We start from the raw sequence: 27,623 nt of genomic DNA on the forward strand, positions 1-27,623 counted from the left end.
TGGAGCATAATTGAACTACTCGAATGGTGGAGCATCATGGGAGGTGTGGTCCCAGAAACGGTGCTTGCAGGCTAAAGCAATGCTGAATGGGATGCACTGAATGCAAAGTGTGGAAAAGGGTGTGTGGAAACGGGCAAACCGGTTGGCTCCGAGTCTGGTAGCATTTCATAATGGCTCCATAGAGACACCTATTGTTTATTAATTATTACCAGCGGGAAGTGCGTTGTATATACCGGTGCATGATCTGTCCAAACTGCCTATTGTGTGTGCTGGCATAATACAATTAGAGAGGTCCACTATACATGCTGTTGAGTGCATACGCATCCATTCATTGTACGGGTCCATAAAATAAAAGGTTAATTAGCATTGGACATATATGCATGTCATATCACATGTCACCCGTGGTGGTAATTAATACATGTGTACACTTGGTGTTAACGGGAGATGCATAAGTACTGATTGCCAGATGTCAAAACAATTGGTGAAAAAACCACAGTCCATGTGAATACATGTGTACACTTGGTGTTACATGGGTTCTGATTGCCAGAGATTAAAACAATTGGTGACAGTAATACAGTTGTTAATGTATGCAAGCTGAGATATCTATATAGGTTGCCCCTGGTGTCCCGAAATGATAAAAGAGGGTGAGGGGGTTTTTGTTTTTAGAAATGTTTCCATTCAACGGTTATATTTAAACCGTGACGTACGGTGTCCAATTTGTGAACCCATTTCTGTTCCAGTTTTGTCAGAATCAAATTGATATCCCCCCCACGACGTTGTGGTTGGAGCTGTACTTCAGTGTGGAGTTTTAACCTCAATACATCAGAGGTTGACACTTAACCCGTGTTACCACCGTTCACAATCACTTTTGTCCGTTTGATGCCAAAAAACTTTCGTGCTTATCGAAAGACCTGTAAAATAAATTGTTGAATGAACTAAAAAAGGACCGTGTCAATGTAAAATAAACATACATGCACGGCACAACTGGCTTACTTGTAGGATCTTCTTCATCCTGATTATTCCTTTTTTTGTAATAATTTCCAAGACATGAAAAACATTCAAAATTGAGCTGTATATGAATGAGTATCACAGAATATGCCTCACAAGAAACAGACAAGAAAAATACACAGATTAGGAAACTTAAAGCAGAGCTAGAAAGGCTGTGAGTAATGGAGGCAGATCAATCTTCCTTTGCTTGAAAGATCCCTTCATTTACCCTAAAGAGGAAATACTTGTCTAGAACAGAAATTCTTAAAGAGGAACGAGAAGATAAAATATATGAGTTTAGCAGATACTAAAAGTCAACCAGAAATCTCCAAAAGAAGGTAAAAAGACCAGAGTACTTTAGAATTTACTTTTAGTTTATTAAATGGGTGGACCACACAGAAAAAGATCAAGTTCTGTTTCGTGAAAGCCAACAAGCAAGAAGGACAATGCACACGCCTAAAAATGAATCAGCCTAAAAAATGAATCATAATTTAAAACGTTCTTCCTGTTGCATCATTCCCATTTTCGATATATCCTTACTGTTGTCTTGCCTCTGGTTGGGAGCCTGACCCATGGTCTAGTCCATTAGGCAACATAGTTGTTTCATAATAGTAAGCAAAAACAAAAAGAAATTCAAGGCCAGAATGCCAAGAAAGTAGATTTCTAATGCTTGTATATGTCAAGCATGTCCACTCAATCATAAAAAGAAAAGGCAATTTGAAAATTTCAAACCCAACATAGATGCCGATTCAGAGGTGTTACAAGCGGGTTAAACATCCCTTATTGGTGGAGTGGGGGTGATGCACCCAATCAAGCCCATTATGTAAAATCATTAAAACTCTTTGACAGTGCTTTGATCATTTATATATACTTATTTGTATCTTTAAATAATTATTTTAGCAAGTAAGCAGGTTTGTCTTTTTAGAACTGATCATTTCCCATCAACCTTGTGAAAATGAAGCTACTGGCTGTTGCTCTAGAACGTGGTTCTTACATACTGAAAAGCTGTATTTCTAACAATAAAACAGTATTGGGTGCTTCGAAGTAGGTCAATATTTTGATGCTGCCCCATCTTAGACATTCATTTGTATTTCCTAGCAATGGTTGTGATATTAATAAGCAAATGACAATAGTTTTACAGAATGGTAGTTTATACATCCCAATAGGCACTGTACACAAAAGTAACAAAGATGTGTGCTTTTGTAGAATGACCTAACATAGTATAGAAAATTACAGTCATTGACAAATTAAAAAAAATGGTTGAATTATCAAGTGGGGGAATGTTAGCAGACCAGGCTAACAACTCAGTCACTTTTGGAAGACGTAGAGCTGCTAGAAGATGAAGAAGAGTGTCTTTCACGCTTTTTCTTCTTTCTATCTTTTTTATGTTTGCTTTTCTTGGATTTAGTTCTCTTCTCTGTTTTTTTCTCTTTCTTTTCGACTTTCTGTTTTTTATTTTTACCATCCTCTTCGTCACTTGAGGAATGAGATCTTAAAAGGAAACAAAAAAGAGAGCCCAACCAATTTGTTATTTTCATCAATACGTAAAATCACAGATAAAAAGCAGTCCTTCTTAAATTATGCAGTTCTTCATGCCATATAATGTGTATCATATTCAACCATGTAGACAATAGACAACGCCAATATTTCAATGATTTGTTTAATTGATTTAGTTACTTGCATAACAGCTATTCTAAGTCCATTTCAACATGGTCCACACATTGTCAGAATGGTCTAAACTCTATGCTACACTGCCATTAGTACTTGTGTGGGTTGATGCATTTGTAGACATCATTGTTTTAGATTACTGTGAATACAAAGGAATATGATCTCACTACATGATTATTCCACCTCAACAAATTAAAGTCTTTGTGTAATTATATGGTCTTGCTCCGTTTGCAGTCTAGATGCCGGAGCCCTGGAAGCCCGGAGGGACAAAAGGTTGTGTACAAAAGCACGGCAGGCTGTGCATCAGGCTTCTGGGCAGTACTATCTACAGTGCAAATGGTGAAGGAAGGAGGTAGCCGCAGTACAGAGACCGTAACAGGTAAGTGGGGGAAGGCGCGGGCAGAGAGGGCATAGGTTGCCACACAGCAGTGAAGGTTGGGAGGGGAGGGGGGACCGGGACAGTTACATAAGGCCGAACATGCAGAATGCAACCTTTTGTTCTGGAATCCACAGGTTTGGCCTTTTGTAACCAGCCTTTAGACACAGATCCATTGGATCAGTGCTAGATCTGTTTTTACCACAGGAGCCACTCCTTTAGGCCAAACATAACACCCATCCTCACTTCACGCTAATCCCATGTCACATTTCAAGACAAACCATTTGAACATGCCTCAAAGCAAAAAAACCTTCTCCAACAGGGACAAAATCTGCTGTAAAAGGAGAGTATGTGGTTCCTGAGGAGATTGCTCGCTTGAGGGACAATCAGGGGGCATTTGTAGAAATGGGAGACAGTAGCCTTATGCCATTGCCTGAAGAACCCATGCGTCTGAAGTAATGCAATCTCATTCTTGAAGATGCTTGGTCAACCTGTCTTCCACCGGAGTCCTGTGAGCAAAGTGTCAGAGAGGTTTCTTGGCTGTGGCAGCGTGCAGCGAGGATGTGGCTGTCTGAGCAGTTGTTCCTCCATGACCTCTGGGGGCACATGTGAACCACCTTTGTCCTCTCTGGGTAGCTCAACCTCTTCCTCTTTGGACAAAAGAGGAGTAATAACGAAAGGAACACCTTCTCCAAGGCTGCAAATGCGGGTGTTGCTGTTGCAGCTGATGGATGGCTGTGCTAAAGATTTCGCAGCAGCCTTAGAAAGCTTTTCTAAGCGGTCTGCGTTTGGTCAAAAGAGTTTGGCCTCCTCAATGGGCATGTCGAGGAACCTTGATTGGACGTCGGGGGCAAATCCAGACTTGCACAACCATGAAACCTTATCACTGCACTATAGCCATACATGGGGTGACTCAGTCCGATGCATCTAGGCCCGACTGAGGGGACCGGCAACAGTCCTCTTTACCATTGTTGATGAGATAATAGAATCCATCTCATCTTGCCTTCAGGGATGTTATCTGCAGCCTGTGCAATAAAATTCCTCAAGGTATGTGAGTAGTTTGCCAGAGCAAAAGATGCATTAACGGCTTTTAAAGTCATGCTTCCAGCTGAGAACACTCTTTTTGCCAGGGCGTCATACTTTTTAATGTACATATACGGGGGGATGGTCAGAATAGCTGCGGCCTTCGAAGTCGAGGTAGCTGCCTGCACCACCAAATTCTCTGGTGTAGGGTGCCTTGAAAGTCAGGATCCACAGAATAAGTTCTGTATTTCTTCACCAACTGCTTGTTTACAGCGGGAGTGGTGTCCGGCTTCTGCCAGTTCTCTAGAAGTTTCTTTTTAAAGCTGAATGAAAGGGTAATACAGGCTCCTTAGGGTTTCCTTTATCTAGGATGTTTGTATGGTCTTCCTGAGTTCTATGCTTTGCATGGCGTCCCAACCCAAATATTCAGTTACCCTGTTCATGACCATTCTGTACTGTAAGTTGGATCGCAGGTCGAAGGGCCTTTTGACTTAGATTCCTTCTAAAAGGAGGGCAAAGAAACCTTTGACTTCGATGCGTTTTCCGTGGTCGACACTATCAGTGCTACTCAAGGCAACATCCATGAGGGATTCTAACTCATAGGCTTTTGGGCAGGCGAGAAGAAGTCTTACTCAATTCCCTGCCGGTCTTGGAAGACGCTGTGGGATCAGTAGCCTTCTTCAGCTCTTCCCAGGGACCAGAAGGAGCCAACTTCGAAAATACGTACATTTTTTGATGGAATTTTTCCCATTCGGCTGTTATTAGGAAAATGTACCCGACGCTTGTCAGGCGAGGAGTCGGAAGAGGAGGAGCGATGGCATTGTGTCGTCGACTTCTTTCGTGATGACGAAGATTGATGGGTGTCGCTCATGGATCTCCAACGCTTAGCAGGTCTATAGCGTTTTTGGGCATTTTGTCTCTGGTGTAACATCTTGTTTTGGAAGATGTTTTCTTCGAAAGAATAAAAGGTGGAGACTTTGAAACTGACCGACATAGTGCGAGTTTCAACCTTCTCACTTTTAAGGATTTATTGGTCATAGACTGGTAGCAATCACACTCTATGACCTTGTGTTTTTTGCCAATGCACTAGAGACAAATTCTGTGCACATCAGTGATCGACATCGAGTCACAGTCTGCACATCTTGGAAAGCCCGTTTTCGGCATAGACATCTTGCAGATTAAAAAGAATTAAGACATTAGATTTGCTCAGGCAGGTCGAACAGTTTCGAGAGTGTGCTGTGCAGGCTGAAAAACAGAATGGAGGCAACAGGTGCAGTGTGTGCTATTTATAATGTCATCAATGCCACATCTGGATTCAGGAATGGTGACCGTCGAGGTACACTGACACGATGTCGCACAGTGCCCGCTCATGTCGAAAATGTTTTAGAGACTGCAAAGCAGGATATGGATATATCAAAGATGAGGAATCCGTGAGAGGGCACAACCCAATAGAAATAGCTTTACGAATCAATGTATACAAATAAACAACAAATATTTTTAAATGTATCCAGGGTGAAGGTAGACAGACATGCATGAAAATAAAAAAGGTCATGTCAATTGACATAATGAAACATTACTAAAACACATCATATTAGTAAGCATACAGAAGCCAACTAAGCAGATTTTGAGGATGCTACTTAAGAGTCATGAGACATCTCAAACTGCAACTCGCATTAACCCTCCCCATTGAATGTATTGGGTAGAAATGATTGGAGTGGTAGTTCAAAACATTTGGGGGGAGGGGGAGGTGCAGAAAAAAGGACATACATTTTCTTATTGCAGGCAGCTGGGGCAGAAAAGTCTCATCAACTGCTATAAGTAAATGTTACCAGACACAAACACATGCCAATGTTACCATACAGATAACGAAACGAAGGATAAAGGCGGCAGCTTGAGTGCACAGTGCCCACTAACCCTGAAATCACCATACAATGAAAGGGAAAGGCCATACAGCTTCAGCATTGTTATGTTCGCAGGACACCATATGTTGTCGGAGTTGTAGAATCAGAGAATCGGTTAACAGAATGCGTTCTGCCTGGAGGCAAATGGGAGTTTACACCTCCAAATACAATAGAATGAACGTGCCTCACGCTGGTAGATGTCGCGTAAAAAGGTTTGGTATATGCATCTGCGGGCATTGTAATTCCACACATAAACATATTGCCATGGTACATTTGCAGAAGAAAGAGGAAAAACAAGCATTAGTGGTGGGTCTGTTGCAGAACGTAATGCTTTGCGACAAAAAAACAGATTTACCTGCCGTAATGCTCTTTCCGATGGCTACGATGATTCCTCCCACAGTTCCCTCATATGAAATCCACCTCGGATGCAGTGAGGGTCAGAACATTTTTCTCCAGCCACCAGGTGGTGCAATATGGCTCAAAATCAGCTCTGTCACCATTCCTATGCGTAGTCTTGTACTGGAGGTGATGTCCTCATCATATATACTCAAAGCCGCTGGAGCCACTTCACCTGAGCTCTGCCCTTTTGTCCTCAGGCACCCACGTGGAATATCAGACATGACACTCGTTAACAGAGAAATTTCAAAGAATCCAAAGTGGATTAATTTAGTGGGGAAGAGGGGTTGGGGAAGATACATTTCTGGGAGGAGTCATTGTATCCATCAGAAATAACCTTAAAGCAGATAAGCAATTTGTTGTTGCAATGAAGGCATTTAGACACCTGTGGAGGGAAGATTTTCGGTTCTTGCAGCATAATTCTTTGTGCTGTGAATGTGTCTTGTATGTTGTCCAGATACCCTTACGCCTTGCAGGAAGCAGAAGATTTGGCGGGGAGCCACCTGCCTCTGGAGTGATGAAAGCAGCATGTCTCAATCCTAACAGGTAGTACCACTTATGTCCTAGTGTACATATAAGCCATTAGAAAAATATGATCTGATGGTCTTGTCCTGTATTTATGGGTGAGATCATCATACATGGAAGGGACAGATACAAGTTTTCGCCAACCCAGTAGGAGCTTATCTCTAAGGGCTTCATGGAAGGGGAACAAGAGAGCTTTTGGTTATTTCGGGCGCCGGAATTTCTATTATGGTGTGTGTCACCACTTCTTTGGTCAGTGCTTGCAGGCCTGAGTTGTCAATGGCTACCTTTAGAATAGCTCTGTGGGACCCAAAGGACAGAATTATTGTCACTGCCATTTTCCGAGTCAGCATATGTGTCCAGACCAGCAGTGGCTGTCCAGAACTCTTCACGCGGCAGAATTAAATATTTCTCAGATTGATCTTCTAAGAGTTTATCTAGAAACTCAATCACTAGGTATGCAAGGCACATTCTGTAGGAGACTGAGGCATCATTCTGTCACCAGTCTTGAGAAAATGTGCAAGTGTTTGCAGCTGAAACTTACTGGCCGAACTTATTCTTATGCTTCAGAAGGTGTGTCTAAGTTGGATATTAAATTTCAATTTACATGAACCGGAGCCGCTGAAGTCTAGGTTCTCGACCCGCTGATATGGTCGGCACCAAAGGTTCTGGACACTCTGCTCAGTCTTACTCAGCACTGATGATCCTTTGGAGTCACCTCGTAGCCCAAGAATGTTGGCATGCAGAGAGGGGCTTTTCAGTTGTGCCATAGTCTCAAATACAGTTGAAATGGCAAAGGCCATCGCGAATTGCTAGAAACATTGTAACTTCTTTTGCTTTTCTAATGGCTCCCTACTCCACTGGCCAAGGTAGAGGTTGCAAATGGAGGAGCAGTTTTCACGGTTAGAGATTTTGACCAGTGTTAACAGTCCTTTTTGTGGGAAGATGAAGAATGGGCCCTAAATGACGATGAATCACTCCTAGAATGGTGACACAGTCTTTCCTTCTTCCTCTTCTTTTGCCGCCGTTCACTCCAACTTTGTTCTTGCAAAACCAATATCTGGGGAACCAACCTGGGTGTGATAGACTTTGCCAGTTTAGTCTTTGCAGAGAGTCCTTTTATGGGCCTCTTTTGGATGCATCAAATGACAGGATATGCACTCATTCATATCATGGTCTTCATCAAGGAAAACAAGGCATGAGTGCTGGTCAGTCAGACAAATTGGTGACATGAGGAACAAGCTCTCAAGCTTGATTTATGAATTTTTGAATTGAAAAAGAGACAGAAAACATTGAGCGACTGATCAAGTTCCTACATGTTAATGCAGAAAGAAGGAACAGATATGAAATTGTGCGGTCAGTTTAGAGTATATATGTCACCTCCTTCAGTTGGAGCTCACCCCGTGCCATATGGTGCCACCTGATGACTGGAAAACCCAGAGCCATATTTTGCCGCCTGTGGCTGGACAAAAACAAGGTATGTATCCATCAGAAAAATGTCATCTTACACTGTATAGTTTGCTAAACACCTTGAGAGAGGGGCATGATAATGGTCTTGAAACGAATGGTGACAAGTGAGACCAGTAGGACTTGTGACATTGGTGCTTCTGAAAAAGGGGGCACAAATATCAGTAAAATAAAAAAAAAACTGCACGGTATTTTAATTATGTAGCAAGTAAAACGTGCAACTGTTTGTGGACTGCAAACTAAAAAGTAAGATTGAATGCCATGGGCCTGTTCACCCATGCCTGCAAAGTGTTACTGAACAGTGGGCACCATCATTGGCCCTACCCGCGCTGCTCCACCGTAGGTGAGCTTTAACACATCCCCATAGGACACCCGATAAGCGAGCCTCAGGAACTGTTTGTGGCGAGGAACAGCACATGCTCCAATTGCACACAAGCTTCAAGCCCAAATTGAACAAGAACGTACATACTGAAGTCAATTTGTCAAGAGGTAAGCAGCAACAAAATCAAATAAAACAAAGACATGGTCAATTCAAAACGCTGTTGCCAGAGGTGGTACTCAAGCAGCTCACAACCGTCCTCATTCAGAGGTCTATGTCCTAATCACTTCACAATTGAATGCCACACGCATAAGCGTGGATGAGTATTGCACATTCACTTGCCAACATGTGCCCAACTTAGCAAAATGTTTGCTCATGGGTAGCACGGTTTACTTCTAGCACTACACCGTTGAGACAGTGGGTATGTGCTGTTAATTGCTCTTTATGCCTATCAGCGAAAGAAACAAATAATCACCCAAAGGTTATTTATGGAGATAGCAGGTCTGGGTAAAAGGTGCATCAGGGTATGGAACACTAATCATAATAATAATTATTATTATTATTATTTAATAACAGTGCTATAAGAATCAAGCCATTTATTATGAGATACCTTTCAGTAGAAAGGAGTAAGATATTATATCCGAATATTAGGGTTTAAGGGTCCCCAGTTTAAGGAAAAGGGTTCCTTTACATTTACAAAACCAACCCAGGGTTTGTACTACAATTGTTTTGGTCAAATTGTATTTGTAATACTATTGTTGAAATTTTGCACTTTGCACTTTTGTATTTTTGAACTGTAAGGTTGTTCTACCCCTAGCGGTCAATCGACCGCTGTAGGTGGATCAACCACTTTAAAATATTGACGTGGGATACAGTCAAAAAGAACAAGTTACTTTCTTACCTGGTAACGTTCTTTCGATGGGATGGTCCGACGACGTATTCCATATCTATGACATGTAATCACCACAGCTGTGCTGCTTCGGAAACTTTTTCGGCGTCTGCGTCCTGCGTCGATGACGTCGATGCGCCGCCGTCGAGGACCTCCTCCGACGTCCGACGTCATCCGATGTGATAAGTAGGACGCACGACGCCAGTAGCCTCAGTTGTAGTTTTTTCCCCCCAGAACGTGTGACATTAGTCAACTGCCAGTCCGACACAAAGCCTTGCGGAACGTAAGCTGCAATCGCAACAGAAATTCTGCAGCGGGGAAGGCAGGGTGGGAGCGATATGGAATACGTCGTCGGACCATCCCATCGAAAGAACGTTACCAGGTAAGAAAGTAACTTGTTCTTCGAGGGGATTGGGTCCTCCGACGTATTCCATATCTATGACAGACTCCCAAAGCAGTACCAAATCAAGGAGGAGGGAAAGAATTTAGAAACAAAATTTAGAATAGCCAATCAACATCACAGATGTTGCGAATAGGAACACCCCTCTGCAGGGCAGTAGATGCAGCCACGCCCCTGGTAGAATGGGCCCGCAAGCCAGCCGGTGGGTCCTTACCCGCCAAGCGGTAACACTCCGAGATGGCCAAAATAATCCAGCGTGACAAAGTCTGTTTCGTCACAGCTTGCCCCAAGCGCTTACCAGCGTAACCAATAAAGAGTTGATCGTCCACTCTGACCCGGGACATGCGAGAAACATAAAAGCTCAAAGCTCTCCTAGGATCAAGCCTATGGAGCCTCTCCTCTTCCTTACCAGGATGCGGAGGAGGATAGAATGCCGGAAGAACAATCTTCTGGGCCAAATGAAATTCCGTCACTACCTTTGGAAGAAAAGAAGGACGAACTCGAAGGACAACCCTGTCCTTGTGAAATACAGTGAAGGGTGGCTTAACAGAAAGTGCCTGTAACTCACTCACTCTGCGAGCGGAAGTAACCGCAACTAAAAACGCAGTTTTCAAAGTCAACAGCCTCAAAGGGCAAGAATGTAAAGGCTCAAACGGAGCACCCATAAGAAACCTAAGAACAAGGTTTAAATCCCAACCGGGCACCAGGAAAGGCGACGGAGGGAACACATTAGTGAGCCCTTTCAGAAACTGTGAAATTAAAGGGATTTTAAAGTAAGAACATTCTTCAGATGAGCGCTTAAAGATGGACAGCGCCGCCAGGTAACCTTTAATGGTACCCACTTGCAAGCCCCTGTGGGCCAAAGAAAGCAAAAAGGACAGAACCATGGGGATGTCACATGCAAAAGGATCCACATTCTGAACTCTGCACCAGTCGCAGAACTTACGCCAACGGCAACGGTACAGAGACTTAGTTGCGGGCCTTCGGGCCGAAAGCAACACCTCCATCACGTCTTCAGGGAGGTCCCAATCCTTATACCTCAACCTTTCAGAAGCCAAGCGTGAAGGTTGAGGGATCCGACCTCTGGATGGAGAACCTGACCCCCCTCCCGTGAGAGCAGATCGTCTCGGTAGGGAAGACGACGTGGAGGGCAGATGGACAAGTCGAGAAGGTCCGGGTACCACGTCCTCCGAGCCCACGCCGGAGCAATGAGGATCATCCGGGAACCGAACTTCCGTAACCTCCGCAGCACTTGCGGGATGACGGGGACTGGAGGAAACGCGTACAGCAGCGGGAATGACCACTCCACCACAAACGCGTCGCCTAAGGCTCCTTTCGGAGGAAATTCCCGCGAGCAAAACCTCTCGCACTTCCGGTTGACACTGGAGGCGAAGAGATCCACTTGAGGGGTCCCCCAAAGGGCGAAGATCTCCAGGAGAATCTCCTGAGCCAACTCCCACTCGTGAGAGATCGCGCTCTGCCTGCTCAGAGCGTCCGCCGTCACGTTTTCGTCTCCGGCCAGATGAACTGCCGAGATCGAAACTTCCTGCCGGATGGCCCAGAACTCGAGCTGCATCGCCTCCCTGCACAGAGGAAGTGACCCTGCCCCCCCCTTTTTGTTGAGGTAGTGCATGGCCACAGTGTTGTCCGTCATGATCAGGACAGCCTTTCCTCGCACAGTCGGCAGAAAAGCCTTCAGGGCTAGCCTGACGGCCCTCAGCTCCAACAGATTGATATGGAGTCTGGACTCCGACGGAGACCAACGACCGCTGACTGTCAGCCCGTTGGCATGAGCTCCCCATCCCGTGAGGGATGCATCCGTCACGATCGTCACCTCCGGCCAGGGTAGCCAAAATGGAGCCCCCTTCATCAAGTTGCCTTCGACGGCCCACCACAGAAGGTCCCGGGCGACCGAGGGCGGCACCTGAACCGGGTCCGACATCCTGCCGGAGGACTGCGACCATTGCGTCTTGAGTGCCCACTGCAAAGATCTCATCCGCAGGCGAGCCTCTGGCACCAGAAGAATGCAGGATGCCATGAGGCCGAGCAACCTCAAGAACTCGAACGCCGGGAGCGTCTGGGCATGCTGAAACTTGTGCACCATCTGCTGAATGTGAAGAGCCCTCACCTGGGGAGGAAAACACTGCCCCAGGGAAGTGTCGAGCACTGCTCCGATGTACTGGAGCCTCTGTGTTGGCGTCAAATGGGACTACTTTAAATTGAGGGAGAAGCCCAGCCTGTGAAGGGAGTGGCAGGCGACGGACAGATGATCCAGGACTTGCTCGGGAGAGCTCCCCCTGATCAACCAATCGTCCAGGTAGGGGTAGACGTGAATCCCCCCTTGCCTGAGATGCGCTGCCACCACCACCATGAGCTTGGTGAAAACCCTCGGGGCGGAGGTCAAACCGAACGGCAGGACCCGAAACTGAAAGTGCGAGTCGCCAACCGCGAACCTCAGGTACTTCTTGTGCTTGGGATGGATCGGCACATGGAAGTAAGCATCCTTGAGGTCGAGTGACACCAACCAGTCCTGAAGCTGAAGGGCCTGGAGGACTTGAGAGAGAGTAACCATCTTGAACTTGTCCTTCCTGAGGAGTTTGTTCAAACCGCGCAAGTCCATGATGGGTCTCAATCCCCCGTCTTTCTTCGAAATCAAAAAATAAGGGGAATACCATCCCTTGTTCCTCTCCGCTACAGGCACCAGTTCTATGGCGCCTTTCTCCAGCAGGGCTTGAATTTCCTGCGCAAGGAGCGGATCCGGACACTTCAAAGAGAAGTTCCCCGGTGGATTGTCGCGAGGCCTGTGCCGAAAGGGAAGACAGTAGCCGTGGGTTATGATCTCCAGAACCCACACATCTGAAGTAATGGCACGCCACTCTACAAGATGCTGCGCCAGCCTTCCCCCAACCGGCGAACCATGGTACATGGCCTCATGACTGAGTAGGAGCGGCTGCGGCGTTACCTGAGGGCAAAGAGGCAACTGCCCGAGCGGCCTTGGCACCACGGGTACCTTGTCGTCCACCTCTGGTACCCCTGCGTTGGCCCCTTTGACTGCCAGCTCCTCTCGCTTTACCAAAGGACGAGTAATAGCGAAAGGAGCCACCCCTCCACTGCTGTCCCCTAGGACGAAAAAGCGGAGGTTGGCGAACTGCAGCGCCCAACGACTTCGCTGCAGCTTTTGAGGTCTGCAACCTCTCAAGGCTCTCGTCAGCCTTGCTGCCAAAAAGATGTTCACCATCAAAGGGCATGTTGAGGAGCCGGGACTGCACATCAGGAGCAAACCCCGACTTCCGCAACCACGCAAACCTGCGTATCACGGTGCTCGCCGCCATGGACCTACTGACGCATTCAGCTAAGTCCAAACCCGACTGAACGGACTCACACATGGCATCCTTACCATCCTGGACCATAGCAAGGAAACCATCCCGTTCGTCCCCTTCGGGAATATGTTCAGCCGCTAACGCAACACAGTTCCACAGAGTGTGCGTGAAACGCGACAAGGCACAAACGGAGTTGGCCGCCTGAAGCGCCATACCACCAGAAGAAAACACCTTCTTCGCCCAGCCATCAAAACGTTTGTCGTCCCTATCAGGAGGGATGGTAGGGTACGACGCCTGCTTTGCCGGGGCCGTGGCCGCCTGCACCACCAAACTTTCCGGAGTGGGGTGCCTGGTCAAGTAGCAGGGGTCGCCACTGGCTGGACGGTATTTTCGCGACAAGGATCTGCCCACTGCCGGGAGACTCTCCGGAGCAGTCCAAGCCGCCGCCACCCTACGCTGTAAAGCCATATGGAACGGCAGTACCGGGTCAGTTGGGGGACCAACATCAAGGATGTCCGTCAGATCATCCTGCACAAACTCCCCTGGGGGAGCAGACCATCCCAGATACTCAGACACCCTAGCCATAAGGCGCCGGTATGAGGAATCGGCATGGGAGCCAGGCTCAGGCCGACCAAATTCCACCTCCGGAGAGGTGTCCAGTCCACTGGCATCATGCAGCGACTGCCTCAAATCGTCAAATTGACTATGGCCCGAGACAATGTCATCCGGCACCTGACTAGGAACCAGGCCATCCGAATCCTCATCCGCCTCTGAAATATAATCCAAGTGGTGGAAAGGCACCCGAGAGTGCCTGCTCTTAACCAGAGCCTTCCTAGGGGGAACACCCGAGACACGGGGCACCTCCGACACGAAAGGCGTCGATGGCGTCGAGCGAATCGGCGCCGACGTCGAGAAAACCGGCAACGGCGCCGAGAGGATCGGCGTCGACGTCGAGGAAATCGGCGTCGACGTCAGATGCAGCGCCTCCAGTATCGGCGGCGTCGACACAGCCCTCGAAGCCGGAGCCCCGAGCGTGTCCCTCGACGACCTGACCGTCGACGGCTTCGACGACTTCCTCGGAGCCGGAGCCTCAAGAAAGCCTGTCGACGCCCTCGACGCCTCAGACGTCGATGTCTTCCTCGAAGACATCACAGGTGCACACGGTCTCGATCGCGTCGAGGACCGGGACCTGGAACGGCGAGAACGAGCCCCCTTGTCCGAACGGGACCTCTCCCGTGACTCGCGCCGACCACTCTTGCGAGCGGTGGCTCTCGACCTCTCACGGCCGACCCCACTCGGGGGCGCGGACGGTTGAGTACCCTGCGACTCAAGAATCGCCAACATCTTCTTCCCGAAGGAAGCCCATTCCTCCGGCGTCGCACGGCTGGTGGGGTAACCGACGTGCCGGGCAGAGTCCTCTGAAGAGGACCTGGAAGGCGACCGGTGTCGGCGCTTCCGAGAATGCCTCGAAGAGGCTGAGGAGTGGCGAGACCGACTCCTAGAAGAAGACCGACGAGACTTCCGACGATGACGCGGAGAGTCACCCCTCGAATCATCCGTCGAAAGCCCCGCCGACTTCGACTTCCGGGGCTTGGACACCCGACCTACCGACAATTTCTTCTTACGTCCGCGTAAGGCCTTGGACGTGAGCGACAGGCAGTCGACACAGTCATCCGTGTCGTGGGCCTCCCCGAGGCACCAGAGGCAGGCATCGTGCGAGTCAGTCACCGACATCTTGGACCCACACTCCCCGCACTTCTTGAAGCCCGGACGCGGGGTTGAAGACGAAGTGGAAGACATCGTCGAAGGAATATTCACAAACGAACAGGTTCGAAGAACCAGAAAGAACAGAACTCCAATGAGTCGAGGCTAGAACCGAGAAACACGAAGCAACACGTTCGCGGAAAAAACGGAACTGAGGCTACTGGCGTCGTGCGTCCTACTTATCACATCGGATGACGTCGGACGTCGGAGGAGGTCCTCGACGGCGGCGCATCGACGTCATCGACGCAGGACGCAGACGCCGAAAAAGTTTCCGAAGCAGCACAGCTGTGGTGATTACATGTCATAGATATGGAATACGTCGGAGGACCCAATCCCCTCGAAAAATATGTATGTGTTGTATGTTTGTCTACATGATATTATGAATGTTTCTAACCACGCCAGGTTGAAAGAAATTGTGTTTTAGAGATTTACACATATATATATGTGGAATGAATCGTTTATTGAGATATATATAAAATAAAAAATATTTTTAAGATTACATTTGTGTGTTACCCAGTACCTATTTGGTCCATGGTCTGGATGATCTCTCTTTTTTGAAAGAGAAAAGAGGGAGTATTCGAGAGAGAAGGTTCTAAGGAGAAATGACACATTGGCTCCCAGGTTTTGACTTTTTTTGTTTGCTGAATGGGCAGAACCTCTGTGTCTTAAAAATAAGCCCACAGTCTATTTTTTGTTGCTGTCTGGGTAAAAGGTGCATCATGCCTATATTTCAAATGTTCATGACAAGTACAGTCGTTGGGAGGATATGGCCAATAATGTGTTAGTTTTACAACGTTATGCATTTCAACATAGCAGACCAGGAAAGTATACCATACAAATCAGGCCACTAGGTGGCTCCTACAGTCCAAGTTATAACCCCACTGACAACTGTTTTATGGCTAGAGTCCAGAACAGAAAGTACCCCAACAAAGTAAGACGGGTAGGCAGGTCCTACCACACAGACCACTGAAACAGGCTAGAGCAATGCAATGCGATGCGATACTGTCCCAGACACAGAGACACACACCAGGATAACATTGCAGTATTAACAAAAGGCGCATGTCCTATTAGAGCAGATTAACTCGCTGAGAACAAAGGGTGAAAAGGGGCTTTAGGATGGTAGGAACCGACCCACAAGCAAGTACCAGCTACTGTATAAAATAATCAGTGGTCTGAACACTTCTTGGGAGACTGCTATTTCACAACAGTTGTAGGCTCACGTGGCTAGGCCATAAGGGTCCAAATCCTGTGACGCTGATACCACCCTTCTTTATAATTCAACTCAATGATCTAAAAGGTTCTGTATCAATATTTTCAACACCACTGCTCTTTTCATGATGGAAATGTGCTTGCCATGTGTTGAATAGTACTTTTTGCTAACAACTGTAGTTTAAATAGGTGTGCTTAAAACAGATAAGTGAACACATTTTGTGAGGCTTGTGGGATCAAGCCCTTAAAGTCATATTTTGTGAGCAGATACCAAGTAATACCAAACAATAGAACATTATAAAAAATATAGAAAATGCTACCTTTTTCTTGTTTTTTTAGGTTTTGATCTTTCCTTGCTTTTTCTTTTTTGCTTCTTCTTTTCTCTCTCAGCATTGGCATCTATTAAAAAATAAATATAAAATAAATATCCTTTTGGCACACCTTTCAATGTTCAGGAGATCAACTACCAGCAGCATTGAAGTACATTTTCAGCATCAACGTAAAAAGCGTGTGCGTGTGGAGTACGAAGATGTTAAACTAGTCCATGCAGAAGTATGTATTGCACATTTGAGATGAACTTGCATCAGAAAACGTGCACCGGATTTCTGCATTCCCTTACTGCACAAGATCACAACACAAAAATATCCTGTATTGTTAAAGTATTGTCGAAAAGGAAAATTGGGTCGCATCACAAGTCCGGCAGGATTAAAACACTTGCGTTCCGGGAAGTCAGGCGCCGGTAATTGTAAATCCCCATTCCCATTGATGGGAATGGTGCTTCCGTGAAACTCTGCGGGCAGGTGCCGTTCCGCCCACCAGGTTTGAACCTGGTTGGTGAGTCGTACTATGCCGGTCTGGTAACAACAGTGTGGGTAGGGCTTCCGGCACCGTTATTACCGGACCAGTATAGTCAGAATTAGGCCTATTGTTCAATTTAAAAATCAACAAAAAAAATAAAACGAACAAATCGGGGTCATTGTGAGTTTTGTAATGTAAAGAAATTGTTGAGCATGACCGTGTGAAGTTTTTAGAATGAAAGGTTTTATTAGAGTTTTGGAATATATTTATGGTGATTTGTCCCTGATCGTATGCAAATTAAATATGATCAATATTTTAATTATGTCTATGCTATACATGCTCTTTTGGGGAACAGGTATGTCTGAAATAAAAATGTGTTGAATGGTTGGTGCGCAGGAAGAGGATACTGGCCTATGTTTGTGGTCATGGCAAAGAAATCAAGGATTGAAATGCCATGAAGTGAAAATGTCATTTTTAGCTGCCTCAGAAGTCAACGTACATTAATGGGAAGTATGAGGTTAAAAGCTTTTATCAGCATGGCTGCTATTGTTACTGGTCTGTACCAGACTCCTCAGAGGTGCTGCTTTACATTTACTGACAAGGCAAGTAAGGCACTACTTAGCATGGATTCTAGTTATTTACATTTTCGACAACTACATTTTATGAAGTTGTTAGAAGCAAATAGACACGATTGCAAAACAACTGTTCTCACACCCCCCCCCCCCCCGCCTCGGACAAACATTCCCGCTTTTCCGCGAGGTAAAACGGTACATTTTACAGAAACGTATCCTGAAAACATGTTGAAGGCACAGACGCATCAATGGGCAACATACCTTTTCGCAGTCACCAGCATCTCGTGGCAACATCAACATTATGACGACCTTGGAGAAACTCCACCATGTAGGATGGCATAATTTTAACTCATAATTTCCAGAACTTCTCTAAAGGGTCGCTACAGTTTAAATGGTGTATTCACAAACTTACTCAGTAGGATTTCTATAGTGTTTTTTTTTTTAGAAGGGGCCTGTTCTATACGCTCTGCTGTACTTAAATGGAACAGCCTGCTATGTTGTTAGTGGTGAAATGTAAAATGGTAGTTCAATTCAGTCTTCCACCTTTTCAAGTTTGAGAAAGCAAGAACCTTTCAGTTGTAGTGACATAAGCTACTGCAGTGCTTGGAAAAGGGCAAGGGGGAGCATATAGACTAGCACATTGATTTAAGGGTAAAGGGACAGTTATGTGCATAGAGGATGCTAAACACATGTAGCCCACACATCTAAGATGGTTCCAAGTATCAATTGTTTACCTCGGACACTGTGCCCGTCTACACAGCACGCGGCAGACGTCACTGCTTTTGGGGGGCAGCCTTGAAAACTAAAACTGGGAATTTTGCTTATTTTGTTTCCATTAGCCTTCTTCAAAATTTACTGGACTGACTCCATTCGAATTGGGACTAGGACCAAAGCTCTTAATTTTCTCAGAATATTCCCTTTTTCAAACAGTTCAGTCTTAGCATGTCTGTAGCTGGAGAACTAGGCGGTATCAAATGTTCATTGGTGTACTGGGCGCAATGGGGCCAGTTTTGTATTGTTAGCACGTTATATCTTGCGCTGTCCCAGCAAGATATTATATACAATGCTTGCAGGGCCTGAAAGAGATACCACCCATCATGCACTTTTGCAATAAAAAGATTCCTTTACATATGATAATTCTTCAAAGTATTATGATAATGGGCATCACGATTTAAGCAATAAGCCCCGAGCAGGGGGGGCATTACCGCTTCAGGTAATGCCCCAAGGCCAATAATTACAGGCCCGAGCAAAGTCCCTTCTCCCTATCCATGACGGCCACTGAAGAAAAAAAAAATAGCCGCCATGGAAAGGGAGAAGGGACTACATGTAGTCCCTTCTCCCTTTCCATGGGAGCCACTTCTGGAAGGAACCAGGGCCACAACAGTGAGCCGATCCTTGTCGGCCGAGTAATGCCACCGCGAGGGCCAATGAGCTTGGTTGTTACAAGCTCATTGATCCTCGCTGCATACTAATACTCATTACATTGATGCTCTTATACAAACTGGATAAGTGTGAAATGGGGATTCGACCAATGAGAATTTTGAAAATATGTGACTTGCAGCTTACACAGGCATTGCTGTAACAGACACATTAACCCATGTTGCCAGGAAAGGGGGTAGTCTGTTAAGGTGGTATGAACAGGGTAGAATGGGGATAATATTCGATTAAAGTGAGCCCAGCATGGTGGCAGTGTTTAGCGAGGGCATAGGTGGGAGAGTAGAGGGTAGCTTTGGGGATGTTTTTGGGGAAGAGTTGGGATGTCTGAAAGTATTCTACGTCAAATAAGGCTTAGTAAGGGGGCCAAACAGGTGGTGTCAAAGGTAAGGAATTTCCCCATTTGTATGAGGGGGTAGGTAACTGCTGAATTGCACCAACTGGAACAGGAAGGGATTATAGAACCTGTAGAGTCATCTGAGTGGGATTCACCCATTGTGGTAGTGCAAAAGACCAATGAGCAGATCAGGTTGTGCGTAGATTTAAGAGGACTTAATCATAGTGTTGTGATGGAAAGGTACCCGTTGCCCAATATAGGGGAGGTGGTCAGACTGTTGCTGGGTGCCAAGATTTTCAGCACATTTGACCTTGCCTCTGCGTATCACATGGGGAAGTAGCACCGTAGCTCTGTAATCTCACTACCTTTGAAACCTAAGAGGGGACAGATTATTTTAGGAGGACATTTAGGTTGGGGTAGGCCGCAGCGTTCTTCCAGAGGGTCATGCACATGCATTTTGGGGACGCAGCAGGTGTCGCCCATTTCCAGGATGACATCCTGGTTATGGGCCGAAGAGAACAGGAGCATGATTTGAGACAAGGTACGGTTCTTCAGGTGGTAAGTGTAAAACACGGGTGGCGTCCATTGAATACCTAGGTCATACATTCAGTGTGGCAGGGGTGGAACCTAGGGAGGGTTTGGTGTCAACAACAGTAGGTTTGGAGAGATCTAAAGATCGGCAAGGAGTGCCGTCATTCTTGTGATTAGTGGATCATGACGCTAAATTTGTAAGGCATATTGCTGACAGGTGCGGGAAAATCAGAGCGGTGCAAAAAGGTAGTGGAGTTTAGTTGGATACAAGTGTGTGAGGCAGAATTCAAAGTTATTAAGTAAGCCATTGCTCAGCCATTGCTCAATCATCTGCCTTACCCCATTTCGATACATGTTTTGACACCTGGTTATGGCCGATGCTAATGACACGGGAATGGGTGCTGACCTCTTCAAAAACAAGAAAGGGTGGTGGCATTTGCCTTTAGAACGTTAAGGGCAGCGGAACAGCGGTATCCTGTTATTAAGAAAGAAGCCCTCAGTGTGGTGTGGGCTATCAAAAAATGTAAGTCATTTCTTTGGGGCAGGAAGCTCTGCCTACATACAGACCACAAGCCCCTCATAGGAGAGTTAATGGCTCAGGGTTTAGAGGGAATATCCCAGAGAATAATGAGGTGGGTGACTCATTACAGGGGCATGATTTCTCTCTAAACCATCCTGACACAAATGTTGTGGTTGAGAGGTTCAATCGCACGCTTATGCAGGCTGTGGAGATGTCTAGTAGAGCTAGGGCAATCTAGGAAAACGCTGCGGAATGTAGGGTGTCTCTCTACAGGTTGGCACTACATGTGACCAGGGGACTGATACCATTTGAAGTATTGCAGAGGAGATAAGCGTAGTGTTGTGTGTCCACCATGTTTGGGACATTCAACATTCCTGGAGTGGGTTGAGTAGAGGTTGAAAGAAGTGGTGGAAAAAAAGGCTGTGAAGATGAATGCAAGATGTGATGAAGAGGAAAACGTGCAGAAAAGTGAGATAAGAGGGTGAGCGCAGGGGTGAGCAAAGCAGGGTTGGGTAGTCCCTGTAGCTGAATAAAACCCTTTCGAGTCCTGAAACCATATCACCTACCTTCCTTTCTATAAGAAGTGATACAACAACAATGACCCATGATCAAATGCACGTTTCAACACCAAACATCAGCTGGGAAAAAAGGAAGGTTCAATCCCTTAGTAGAAATCACAGAAGAACCGCTCTAAAACCCACACACTGCTTCTGCAAAAGAACAGCATCACCAGCCGGTTTAGCAAAAATCAGTTGACAAAGAACTGACAGAAGATGAGTTATTCAATAAAGTCAAAGTCTGAATAGCACTGAAAATACACAAGAGGAGAGTTTTCATCATAGGGCCTCATTAGGAGTATGGTGGTGTGCTAAAAAGGTAAACATGGTGGTAACTGAATTACTATAACTTTCACTGCAACACCATATTCCGTATTTCCAAAGTGGAGAAAAAAGTTCCATCACTTTGCTGGAGGATTAAAAAACAAACAAGGAGGAATATTGCCATCCCGAAACATGGAGAATTCACCAGTAGTTCCGAGATGGTAATCGAGCTGTAACAGTAAATGGGTTTTTCAGATTTACCACTTATCCACAGTGCTTACCAGACAAACCTCTTGGATGTGAAAAGTAGATAACTTCAGGAAACAGACGGAAATGTTTAAATCACTGATAAAACTAATAACACAAACAACAAATACTGTAGAGGACGAGGTATTCAAGACTGAACAAAAATTCCAATTGCCAGCTGCTGACAACAGAATAAATGTGCAATGGCATAAAATGCACTCACTCAGCCGGGGAGCATGTAGTACAGTAAGATAACACCTCTATTTTTTATTATTTATTGTATTCTGGGGCTTGAGCATGAACCTAACTTCGATCAGCAGCAAAGCTCTGTACATTGGATGGGGTTCCAGGACTACATTAGATAGTTAGGGGAAGCAGCCCTTACAATATTGCATTAATAATAGCATCACATTTAGATAAGAGTTAACAGTTGGGTGATATTGTATGTAAATATGTTCTATGAAAAGAACCACTATATGAAGAGCATCGTCATATCGGGGGGGGGGGGTAGGTGGATGTTATGTTATGACTGGTAAGGAGGGTTTCCAGGGACTCCATGTAGAGGTTTAGGTTCATGGGTGAGAGGATGGATCCAAAGATGCGGATAGAGGTGGTGAACTGAAGGTATCCATCTCGACAAACTGATGGTGGTCTTCTAGGTAGGAGCTGAAGCAGCAGGGTACTCACTGATGCCCATGTAGTTCTAAAGTATGTTGAGGAGTGCTTCATCGTCTACTGTGTCGAAGGCTTTTAAGAGTTCGAGTCCAGTAGAAGGCCTGGCTCTCGGTTGTCAAAAATGCAGAGGGCATTGTCTCACATTTGGATGTTGGCTGCTTGAATTTGGGTGGCTATTGCTCTTTCAAAGGTCTTGCTTAGAAAGCAAAAGTGTGATAATGTGATAGTTGCTGAGGTCAGCAGGGTTTACAGTTGGTTTTATTGAGCATGGGGAGATATTGTATGGTTTTTGAGGGTGGTTGGGAAGATTCCTAATAGGGGGAAAGCACTGAGGATGGCCAAGATGGTGTGGAGGGCTTCCATGGACAGTGTTTTCAGAATTGAGGTTAAATAGGATGTTGTTTTAAAAGATTCTAGGCTTGTTATCAGGTCCTCCATAGATACTGTTTCAAAGGTAGCCCACATTGTCATTTTGAGTGGTGGGGTGATAGGGGTATTGTTTGCTCTGGCATTGACATCTGATCTTTACCAGATCAGCAAAATCTGTCAAACAAACAAGTTGTTGAGGGATGTGGACATCTGACGGAGTGTGTGGGGGCAGTTGATACACTTCTTTACTCCCTTCAAGGCAGACTTGCTTTTGTTATGGACTTCGACTATGGTGTTCCGGTAGTACAAGACCTTTGCAATGGTGATCATTTGCCTGTTTAAAATCCGGAGTTCTTTAAGTAAGCTTAGGTCAGATGGCGTTTTGGATTTGTGGCATGTTTTCTCAGGCGTCAGAGGGACTATTTTGCTGATGTTGAAGTTTGTGTGTACCAGAGTGTAAATGATTTAGGTCTGATGGCTGTGACGAAATTACATCTGCTCTGCAGGATTACAAGAATGAGTAGTAGTGAAACCACTATGGTAAGTCAAACTCAAGAGACAGGACAAGGTGTAACGTTGGACGTGTTTTATTGTACAAAAGACGATAAGGCCTGTCCAGTCCCTACTACTAGGTGTTCTTGGCCCTAGCTAAACGAAAACAATAAAGGGTGCTTGTCAGGATGTCTCACAAAATAATTCAGTCCTAGTGTACCAGAAAGGTCTGGAAAGGTATTGTCTCTCAACCCTTAAAGGCTGGCTCGTTTCTGACCCATCCCAAATGTCTCTCTGGCTTCTCCCAGGCAACGTGCCTGATTATACAGTTCAAAATTCAGGATACACAAAGTCTCTTTATTCTTGCTATTTTCCTGAAAGAATAGTCTGTCTTGCGGCTAGCTGTTGTCACTCAGACACGGAATGCAGTTTCTCCCTCCCCGCCCTGGGGTATTGCTCCCATCACCCCCGGGGTATGGTGCATTTCTTCCCACCCTGTGGAATAGCTCATGTCCGGCCGCATCGGGATCTTGCTTCTTACACCAGCACCCTAGGATTCCTTTTCTATTTCCCTGCTTTGGGATCCTGTTACTCTCACCCCGCCTTGGGGTATTGTATTTCTCACCCAGTCCTGGGCTTTCTGGTCTCTCACACAGCCTTGGGATCTCTAGTCTCTCACCATGACTTTGGATATGCCGGGTTCCTGCACCCTCCTCGCTGGCACAACCGCATACCTTGTTACTTGTACAGGAGTTCCTTGGGGCGGGCGGTCTCCTCTGCTGGTGCGCAACCGCAGTTTGGGTTACAGTACGATTCTCCACATCTGTTCAGCTGCTTCTTGCTGGTCTCTGATGTTTGACCAGTGCCCACAGGTCACAGAGCTGATTAAACACTTCTGAGGTGGTTGCGACTTCTCTCACTCTCTCTCCCTCTTGCTCTGGAACACCTCGGAGAGAGCAGCAATCGGCAGGCTCCTTGGCTTCTCCGCATACACCACCTTCGTCGAACTGCTCCCTGTCTCCGCCTTCCAGGAGGATGTCTCCTCTGCTCGCTGTGCAGGATTTCCCCAACCAGCAACTGGCTCCACAGACTGCGGCTGACATTGCAGGCATTTATCATCCTCTTCTTGTGCCGCTTGTATGGCCTCCTTATGTTCAAGGCAGTAATGTGATTGAACAATCCATTAATTCAGAGGTTGATGTAGGGAGGGTATTGTAAAAGGGTCGAAAACCACACCAGCCATTTCTAAAGGTCCACTAACACACCTGCCCTGGCAATCCTCATACAGCCAACAAACACATGGGGCATTTCACCTGAGGGAGGATGAATAAAACCCCTTTCTTGGAATTTCATATCCTCAGGGCACTTGCCCTGTCCTTTAGGAGTGTTAAGCATAACAAACTTGCCTCCCTAGTCTCAAAGGGGGTGGTTCCCCCTGGGGAGAAGGGACAAATGCCCTGGATTTGTCACACCACTTACACAGTCCTCACAATTCTACAAACCAACAGTGATCCCAATCAGACAGTTAAACAGACACAGTTAAGAGATCAACCTCCTTTACCTTTTGTAGTAACATTAATCGAGGGAAGGCTATTCTCTCAAGAGACTGAACGTAATCCAGTAGCTACCCAAATAGCAAAGTACAGTAGTGTGGATTAAATGGAATTTCAAACCAAGGTTCTACAAAAAGATACATACTTGGACTCAATACACCATCTGGAAAAGAATTAAATATACAAACACTGTACAAAACTGGATCCGCAATTCAAGCCGGTTGGCTGGATACAGCGACCAATGGTCGTGGTTCGATGGGCCTTCAGGATCAGTTTGACTGGTGATTAAGATCAGTAGCGAAGATGCAGGCGGGTCGAACTGCGGTTCAAAGGTGGTTAATGCAACAAGTCACTCCGAGTTTGAGCCTAGTCAACGATCTGCTCAGCTAGCGTCGCGCAGCAGCAAACATGTAGCAGCAGTTAGAAGATTTCCAAGAGTGCCAACGGCAGATCCTGATGGATTGATGCGGTCGGGCTGGCTCGAATCAAGGCTCTTGGCGGTACGTTGGGGGTAAAAGCGGGAATCCTGGCTGTTTTGGCTCTCAGGTGCTGTGAATCCCTCTCAAGGATCTCATGGACAAGTGTAGTGCTTGATCTTGGGCTCCCAAAGCAAAGGAGGGTGTCACAAACTTTCTGGGTTCCTTCACCAGGATGAGGTCCTGGGCAGCAGTGTGACTGGCAGAGATGCAGATCTCGCTTCAGCAACAGATGACCACCAATGTGCCCTGGAGATAGCTAGGGAACAGAGCTTGCCTCGGCCTTGGACACTCCCTATTCATTTCACTGGTGGAGGGCTTTGAAACTATCTAACAACCCCTATTATACAGTCCCAACCCACAATTATGTGCTTTAGTGAAAGGTGGTCCCCCAACTTTATGAAGAGGAAGTCACCATAAGACATCCAATATACTTTACATGGGCTTACCCCTGTTAACATTTGCCTGTGAAAAGCTTCCTTAATATAATACACACATTGTCACTCTATATATTTATTGATATTTCTAACAATTCTAATCCTAAATAATACTAGTCAACCACTAAGCAGCACTTAATCCTATGCTCGTAATGCTGCTTATTGGTCAGTATGAAAGCACTTTTCATTTCACCTTTACATCACGTCAGATTTAGTTAATAATTAATCAGTCAAACATGTTGCTTTCTCCAGTATGAAACAAGTAATGGTACTGTAGTATGGTTCTCCCCCACCCCCTCTCCGGGTGAATGTAGGGTTACGAATTTCTAATCTATGTGCATGCAATTTAAATGCAGGCTAAAATGAAATGCATCTGAATTCTCCAGGTTTGGGTCTGAAAAACAATGCTATTAATTTAGAATGCACAGGATGCCAGTCCACTCACCCAAGATGGGAAAATGAGTACCCCCTCCAACTTCAGTTCGCAAACCAGATTACTGTGTCACGTCAAGAGTGACGAAACAGTATGTTGGGATTATTTTCCATGGGAATGGCATTAGGATGGCTAACTCCCTTTCACCTAACCATTCACTACTTCATATCTATGGCCTTCACATCACACACTTTCACAAATTTCTTTATTAGGCTATAATGCAGGGATCTCGAACTACAGCACAATGTGGACTGTATCTGTAAAAACGGCTACAGCACTTGTAATTCTAAAATGCTACACTGTCAGGGCTGGGAAGTGTTCCATATTTTACACATCCCTTTTACATAGAGCACACAGCTCAGAAAAAGGACTCAGACATTTATTTACATGCAAAAACCCCCAACTTTAAGTTCTTTGAAAAATCACGATGAAACTCATGCTAGCAAACTATGATACCCTATTCTCCTTCTATGAATAATAACCTGTAAACCCCTGCACTCTGTGCACAGAAATGCCATGTTTTCTATATGCAGTCAAATCTCACTGCGCTTTAAATATGTGGAAAGCATGGTTGCATTTCACAAAACATTTTTTTTTAAATATGTATTTGGAATGAGCGCTGCGTAGTGGAAATGTACTCCTAATTCCCCAACACCAGGGATCTAGAAATGGTTCTAGGGGGTTTATATAATACATTTGGGGAGTTGTCATGTTCACTTTGAATATTTCTTTTAAGGCGTGGAGTCGGAATGAGCACTCATGAGTTTTCAAAAGAGCTACCAGTCAGACTCGCCTACTTATTGGAAAGCAAGTCTGCCTCAAGTTACGTTGGTTCCAATTTCTTCACAGATAAGGCCTTGTCATCTCCAAATATCAATATCTGCACTCATCCAATAATAACAGGCATGGTCTTTCCTGCAGCTTTTAATTCCAGAGTCTGACTATCTGTGTCTGTACCCGCTTTTTAAAATGTGAAATATTTCCACGCTTATGTCATGATTATGTCTGTTTTTGATTGATCAAGTTCGTCCACTGGCTTGCTCAACAGTAGGAAACTCCCAGAGAATACACAGCCCCAATCTCCATTGGATTATCATTTGTCTGAAAAGGAAATAGGGGTTGGCCGATTTGCTCAGCGTAATATTGAATTCCAAATCAGTTTTTCTTTTATATCTAATCGCAATGTGGTACATTAATGAAACGTGGATATCTGTAATCCCTCAGTTTAAACGCACGTCTGAGCATGCGTGATGAATTTGTGCGATGTTTCAAGTCAGCAATATTCATCATTTAAATTTCTTACGTTGATTTAAAATTATTAAAAGTTATACTGATTAGATAGAAGATGATCACACGATCGCGACTCACTCAGCCCACGTTTTTAAGTCACATGAATGCAGCGTTATAGTCAAAATTATTTTCTGTATGTCAAATGTATTGCTTTAATCATGCCCTACATTTAACCTGTGAACAGGATCTCCTCCTTAAGAAAAATGACTCATGAAAAAACAAGCCTATGTAATTGCTTCAGCCAATGATTGATTTAAATGAAATAAAAGGCCTTCTTTGTTGTTCTGCATTATGCCTGTGTTTGGCTCGGCTATAAACAAAACACAAAAAAAAACACCATTTAGTGATTTTACAAAGTAATCTCTGCTCACACTGCAAATCTAAATTTGTTGGTACTT

The 27,623-nt window shown here is 45.5% G+C and overlaps 1 protein-coding gene across 4 annotated transcripts in view; it reads right to left on the bottom strand.

Annotated features, from left to right (window-relative positions):
* Window positions 1–1,343: 1,343 nt before the first annotated feature.
* Window positions 1,344–27,623, bottom strand: part of SREK1IP1 (SREK1 interacting protein 1) — a 140,265-nt gene continuing 113,985 nt past the window's right edge. For 3 of the 4 annotated variants that reach the window (XM_069627346.1, XM_069627347.1, XM_069627348.1), the window contains exon 4: window positions 1,994–2,478. In XM_069627346.1, coding sequence (XP_069483447.1) covers window positions 2,138–2,478 — 341 coding nt within the window. In that variant the 3' untranslated portion in view covers window positions 1,994–2,137. Of the gene's footprint in view, window positions 2,479–16,561; window positions 16,641–27,623 lie in introns of all 4 variants that reach the window. The other variant, XM_069627349.1, reaches the window with a different exon arrangement.

Source organism: Ambystoma mexicanum, chromosome 6p, assembly GCF_040938575.1.
Source record: "Ambystoma mexicanum isolate Mex_15411 chromosome 6p, UKY_AmexF1_1, whole genome shotgun sequence".
NCBI lineage: Eukaryota > Metazoa > Chordata > Amphibia > Caudata > Ambystomatidae > Ambystoma > Ambystoma mexicanum.